General features: G+C 44.2%; 1 protein-coding gene and 1 pseudogene across 2 annotated transcripts in view; both read left to right on the forward strand.

Moving 5' to 3' along the window:
- Window positions 1–6,767, forward strand: part of LOC104986773 (protein NipSnap homolog 2) — a gene marked incomplete at its 5' end in the record, with an annotated part of 16,544 nt that extends 9,777 nt beyond the window's left edge. The window contains 3 exons of the mRNA XM_010837455.1: window positions 1,018–1,112; window positions 4,832–4,915; window positions 6,380–6,767. Coding sequence (XP_010835757.1) covers window positions 1,018–1,112; window positions 4,832–4,915; window positions 6,380–6,444 — 244 coding nt within the window. The remainder of the gene's footprint in view (window positions 1–1,017; window positions 1,113–4,831; window positions 4,916–6,379) is intronic.
- Window positions 6,664–6,767, forward strand: part of LOC104986774 — a 1,862-nt pseudogene continuing 1,758 nt past the window's right edge. The window contains exon 1 of the transcript XR_825070.1: window positions 6,664–6,670. The product of XR_825070.1 is annotated as a protein NipSnap homolog 2 pseudogene (transcript). The remainder of the gene's footprint in view (window positions 6,671–6,767) is intronic.

Consider the following 6,767-nt stretch of genomic DNA (forward strand, 5'->3'; position numbering starts at 1 on the left):
GTTTGACCTGACGTTCTCACTCCAGTCTTTGGATTGTCTTTTGTTCCATTTTCATGGGCTTTCCCTTTCTTTGTCCTTCAGCCACCGCCATTTTGGATTCCTTTTTCCTGTTCTAACTACCTAACACTTTGATTATAGACATCATTTTATTAAGGAATTGGTGAGTGATCCCCCGAAGTGTAGTAATTTAGTTGCCCACAGGATAAAATCACTCATTTCTATTTTTCCATGTTACTAATTGAGACATGTCCAATGTGGAATCCGCAGAGAAGTACTGAGTGTATTCTTCAGTTATTTTAACAAATTATTTACAAAGCCCAGTTCAGCATGCAATTTATATTTTGGCACATAGGTAACTATTTAAGATGGTGATCTCCTCTTCAGTACATGCTTCTGATTATTTCCAGGCTGAGGCAAGTATGTTTTCTTTCCCTACTGAGAAAGCGGATGAGAAAAATTCCAAATGAAGTGAACAATCCTGAACATTTATCACTATCGATGAATATGGAGGGGTTTCCCCTCTTTGGGTTAAAATGCACACTATAGTGATTTGCCTAATTTTAATAATTAACTAATCAGGTTTGTAATTTTGGGTGATGATTATGATCATGTAACACTAAATGTAAGGTTAAAGAAATTAGCATCAGGGACTTCCCTGGTCATCCATGATTAAAGACTCCAAGCTTCCAAGGCACGGGGTGCAGGTTCGACCCCTGGTCAGGGAACTAAGATCCAACATACCACGCAAAATAAAGACATCTCCATTTTTTAAAAAAATCAGGACTGCAGCCACATATCTCATGCTGTTTTTAATAGTTACGAATTACTCTACACATTTTACAAAACTGACTAATATTGCTTCAGAAAGGTAGATTGACATCTAATGTACATTAAAATAGCTTTCAAATACATTCAATAAAAGTATTCTTTGTTCTGAACAACTTGCGCTGGGAATGGAGGAAACTCACTTTTTTAACATACCTGATGCGGTATCTGAACGTTGTTTTTTTCTCGTAGGGCTCGTGCCATTCGCTTCAGACAGGACGGTAATGAAGCAGTTGGAGGGTTCTTCTCCCAGATTGGGCAGCTCTATATGGTGCACCATCTCTGGGGTATGTTTTTTTCCCTTTCATTTTTACGTTCCTGGGATTTCAGAATTCATTACTAAATAAGTTGTCCTAGCCTGTAAATCATACCTCAGGTCAGGAACCTGGAACACTGCAGCTGACCCAGATGCCCCAGATGGAAGGTAGGTGTTTGGCCCCCAGCACAAGAGGTCCACAGTGAAGGGTCCCCAGACGCGCAGCTCATCGTGAGCTGGTGAGATGAGAGCAGGGCTGAGAGGTGCTGCGGCCTTTCACAGGGCGGTCCCAGCCTCCCTCTCTGAACATCCCCCAGCTCCCTCAGGGACAGTGCCACGCTCCGCACAGAAAGATGTCCTCGAAGAGGGCCCACTGCCTGCCTCGGGTCTGGATCCGTTGTCCTCTGAGGCATCTTCTCTCGCCTTTGCTGTCCCCACCTACTTTGGCTTGACGCCTCCTTTGGTTTGCAAGAAATACTGGAGTGGGTAGCCATTCCCTTCTCCAGGCGACCTTCCCGTTCCAGGGATCAAACCCAGGTCTCTGGCATTGGAGGCGGATCCTTTACCATCTGAGCTACCAGGGAACACTTGTAAATGGTTATTAATGTTAAAAAGATGAAAAGCCTGACATTTCCAAACCCTAAACCGTATTCATTCACTGAGGTGTGGGTTTGCCCTCTCTGGTCCGCCAAGTGCTGCAGGGGCGTGCGCCTGCTGGGGCAGCTGGAGGCTCAGGGACAGGGTAATGTCTGGCAAGCAGACCTATTAAGTATAACTTAACCTTTACAGGCTTGAGGTAGGGATAAGGTCGTTTTTATTGTGAATTTTTAGTGTATGATCTGTCCAGAGGATTTAAACTGAAAACACAGACCCCTCCCCTTCCTCAGCCTGGAGGGCCCTCTGAGAGCGGCTACTATGGTGAGTGAGCGTTGGGACCGGAGGGTCCGGACCCTGTACTCTGGCACAGGCCAAGGTCAGACATGTGTCTACTGTCAGGCAGTGCCCATCTCCACCTTCCTTTGTGTCTCCAGCCAGTGTCCCAAATGTCCACTGCCCACTTCCTACCTCATAGGGAAAAAGTATTGAGATGTGCAGAGATGCATTCTCAGTTGGCCACAACTTACCCTCGCTTATCCATCTTTTTTAGAGAAAGAACCAACACTTACCAAGCACCTCCGTGTGTTGGTTATTTATGCACCATTCCCTTTAGCCCTGACAGCCACACACCACCAATGAGATACCATGACCCACACGTGGTAAAGAAATCACCCCAGCCACAGCTGTGCAGGAGCTGGGCCAGCCTCAGACATCAGCCTGTCTGGCTTCAAAGCAGGTCTTCCCCGAGCAGAGCTCCCCTTCCTGTTACCCTCGCACATGATGCGGTCCTTCCACCCTCCTCCACCAACACCCCTCCTCCTCCGAGGCCTTGCGGCCGCAGCTGCTCCACCACCCTACCTGTGGGCTCCTTCCCTCGGTATGTGAACAGTCTCAGTGCCTCCCGTCTTTAAAAGCCTCCCCAAACCCAGAAGTCCATTAACAGATGAACAAAATGTGGTTTGTGCAAATTCACAAAAACTGAACATAGAATGGAGGGTACCAGGGGTTGAGGGGAGAGGGGAATTGGGAAGAGATGGTTTATAATGGATAAAGTTTTAACTGGGGCTGATAAAAAAGTGGCACAATATAATGTACTTATTGCCTCTGAATTATACATTTAAAAATAGTTACAGTAGGGACTTCCCTGGTGGTCTAGTGGTTAAGACTCACGCTTCCACTGCAAAGGAAATGGGTTTGATCCCTGGTCAGGGAACTAATATCCTACATGCCACGTAATGTGGCCAAAAAAGAAAAAAAAAAAAAGAAAATAGTAAATTTTGTTATGTATATTTTACTCCAAAAAGTTTGTTTTAATTAAGAAAACTTTTTAAGGAACACAGGCCTCTCCCCGCTGTGTTCCCTGCAAGGGGGGTCCCCACACGGTGCACGAGGGGTGCGCCTGGCCCTGGGAAGAAAACTGCTGCTTGTCATGTGGATGTTAGCCATTTTCACCCAGGTCGTGAGAGGTAGAGGATTTCCTTTTCCTTCTATTCTTCAGTACCTTCAAAATTTTATGTAATCAATTTACACTCCTAGTGGGGAACTTGTGGTCAAATTACTTGGCCTGCATGGTTAGGTCTTCTCATAGGGAGAAGGAAGCCCTAAACAGAGACTAGAACTGAGTGGGGAGCCCTCCCGGGCCAGTGGTTAGAAGGATCTTGCCGGGTTGGGAAGCAGAAACCAAAGCACCCAGTGAGGTATCTGAATTGTATCCCCAGGACCTGACCCTTGGCCCATGCCCTTCCCTCCACTGGAGGGCTTTTCTCTCCGGTTCCTGCATGTGGACAATGAAATGTCGGTTTCAACCTTGAAACCCCACTTGGTCACATCATACCTTCCAGGGAGCTTTCCCTGGTCAGCTGTGTTCTCCCTGTGGAGTCTCCTTGTTCTCCACTGTCGTGAACACAGTCTCTCACCCAGATCGTTGCACGGCCTTATAAATACTGAGTAAAATTGAATCTCCTATTGCTTATCTGTGGCCTGACAGTTTCTGGTTATGGATTTAACACATTAATGAGGAAGTTCACTTGGTTGGTAAAGGCACATCTTGAATCCACTAGACTGTAAACCTTGAGAGCAGATTGTTTTGCCTCTCTCACATGGCCTGACAATTCTACTCAGAATAACCCGCTCACAGTTAGCCCAGCTTAGTACTAAGTTCACGAAATATAGATGGTCCCTGACTTAGGATGGTTCAACTTACAATTGTTCAACTTTATGACAGTGCAAAAGTGATCCCTGTTCAGTAGAAACTTTGAAGTGTGAATTGTGCTCTTCCCCCAGGCTTTTGGTACAGTCTCTCATGATGCTGGGCTGTGGCAGTGGTCAGCTGCGCAGTCACAAGGGTGAACAGCCAGTACGCTCACAACTATTGTGGTTTTCGCTTTCTGTGCAGTATTCAGTTACATGAGACACTAAACTCTTGATATGAATAGGCTTGGCATCAGATGATTTTGCCCAGCTGTAGGGTAACATGAGCGTTCTGAGCACGTTTAAGGTAGGAAAGGACTTCCCTGTAGCTCAAACGGTAAAGAATCTGCCTGCAATGCAAGAGATCAGGGTTTGATCCCTTGGTCGGGAACATCCTCTAGAAAAGGGAATGGCAATCACTCCAGTATTCTTGCCTGGAGAATCCCATGGACAAAGAAGCCTGGTGGGCTACAGTCCATGGGGTCACAAAGAGTTGGACATGACTGAACGACTAATACACATAACACACATGAGGTAAGGAAGACTCAGCTGGGATGTTCTTGTGGATTAGATGTATTGAATGCATTTTCGATTTACAATATTTTCAGCTTATGATGGGTTTATTGGGACGTAACCCCATCGTAAGTCAAGGAAGATAACGTAGGCTATTTGAGAAAACAAGATGAGCAGCTGAGTCAGCACTTAAGGGACATCTAGTTGACCCTTGAACAACACAGGTTTGAACCGCATGGATCTTTTTCAGTTGATACACACAGTACGATGCAGCCAACCCACAGCTGTTTGAATCCGAGGGTGCAGATCCATGGGTACATAGGGCCAGCAGTGGGACTTGAGCACCTGCAGGTTTTGGTGTTCATGGCAGGTCCTGGAGTCATTCCCCCCTGTACTAGTGGAATGTAGGGCGTTATGTTTGGCTAATTCTTCTGTGTGGCTATTTTTAAGCTTACAAGGATCTTCAGACCAGGGAGGATATACGGAACGCAGCATGGCATAAACATGGCTGGGAAGAACTAGTGTATTATACAGGTAATATCTTAATAGGCATAAAGCGCTTTATTCTTCTCGTCTCATTGTTTTAATGTTCTTTCACCCTGAAGCTCATGGTGTATTTGAACAAAAAAATAATGTTTTGCTGTCAGATGGTGAATTGTAAGGTTGAGGGAATAGAGAAATCGTCATATTTTTCTTTGATAGTTACATGACTTTTTCAATAGAGAATATTCATTGTTTCAAGTATACATGTTGTCTAGTACAGTTTTCAGATCTTTGTGTGTTGTAAATTTTACATCATTACATTTTTTTGTACATTTCTGTATTCTCTGAAAATTTATCATACAAATATATTTTTTTCCTAAGCTTTCTCATCAGAATTGTTTATTCCCTAAAGCATTACAATTTAATACAGCAATTAAAATAATTTTGGGAATTACTTCAATATTTAAACTTTCCATATGTACGTGTGTATGCCTGTGTACATACATGTAAGCCTATACATCTGTGTATACTCATATGTGGAGAAGGCAATGGCACCCCACTCCAGTACTCTTGTCTGGAAAATCCATGGACAGAGGAGCCTGGTAGGCTGCAGTCCATGGGGTCGCTAAGAGTCGGACATGACTGAGCGACTGGACTTTCACTTTTCACTTTCATGCATTGGAGAAGGAAATGGCAACCCACTCCAGTGTTCTTGCCTGGAGAATCCCAGGGACAGGGGAGCCTGGTGGGCTGCTGTCTCTGGGGTCGCACAGAGTCGGACACGACTGAAGCGACTTAGCAGCAGCAGCAGCAGCATACTCATATGTGTATATATAATACATACACTATGAAATCCTAGTTGCTTGATTTTTAGAAGAAAACAGCCAGACTGAATACCACCCAGTGACACCAGTGCAGGTAATAAGCACCACCCATGTTGCACGTCAGGCACACTTAAGCCTCTACCCTACCAGGAAGATCGAAGAGTAATTTGTTCTGGAAAATAACTATTATCTTGTCTGTTAGTTCATGTATCATAAATCCTATAACTGTATGTGGCTTTGCTGCTTATTCTTACACTTTCATCAGGTCCCAAAGACATATTTCCTCAGCACTGACAGTGTTACAGGTACAGTGTATTGTACCTGTAACAATCTTCACAGGTTTTTTGCTGTATATAGGATACAGTCAGATTATTTGATTCTATATACATTTTAATTCAGTTCAAAGGACCTTTTAAGAAAGCACCATTTTTCTCACAATATAGACTTTGCTGGTTTCCAGCACATGAAATACATCTCCTGACAGAATATTTTAATGACACATGATAGGGTGTCAGCTGATCTGTCATTAGCTTGTATATTTCTGCCCGAGACCAGTCCTTAGTATTCCAGTACTGATTTCAGGCAGCATGTCTTCTGAATGAATATCCTCAGCAGCCTACTTGTTAGCATGTATTTATTGCCATCTGTTTAGAAAACAGTGAGCCCCAGTGATTACGGCCCTTGTTTTCAGTCCCACTTATTCAGGAAATGGAATCCAGAATCATGATCCCACAGAAGACCTCGCCCCTCCAGTGAAGCGACGGAATGGAGATGTGCCTACAGAAGTTTATGTGACAAGTGCTTGTCATCAATCAACTTGAACTGTGTTACAAGTGAGAGAGAAACACTGAAGTGTAAACTGCTGTATATAGCTTGTAAGAGACCTCTTTTCTTTAAAATTTACATAATCACAAGACAGGAAACTATTACAGCTTGGCTGATTGTAGTCCTCGGAAACATCCCTAAGTTTGTCGAATGTACCGTATAATATTAACACCAAGCCACCTCTCCCTACCCCCCAGGAAAAGAGAGCCCAGTTGAAAATTGGAGTCATCTCCAAGTAAGAATCTAACCATGGG

This window comes from Bison bison, unplaced genomic scaffold, assembly GCF_000754665.1.
Source record: "Bison bison bison isolate TAMUID 2011002044 unplaced genomic scaffold, Bison_UMD1.0 scf7180017864072, whole genome shotgun sequence".
NCBI lineage: Eukaryota > Metazoa > Chordata > Mammalia > Artiodactyla > Bovidae > Bison > Bison bison.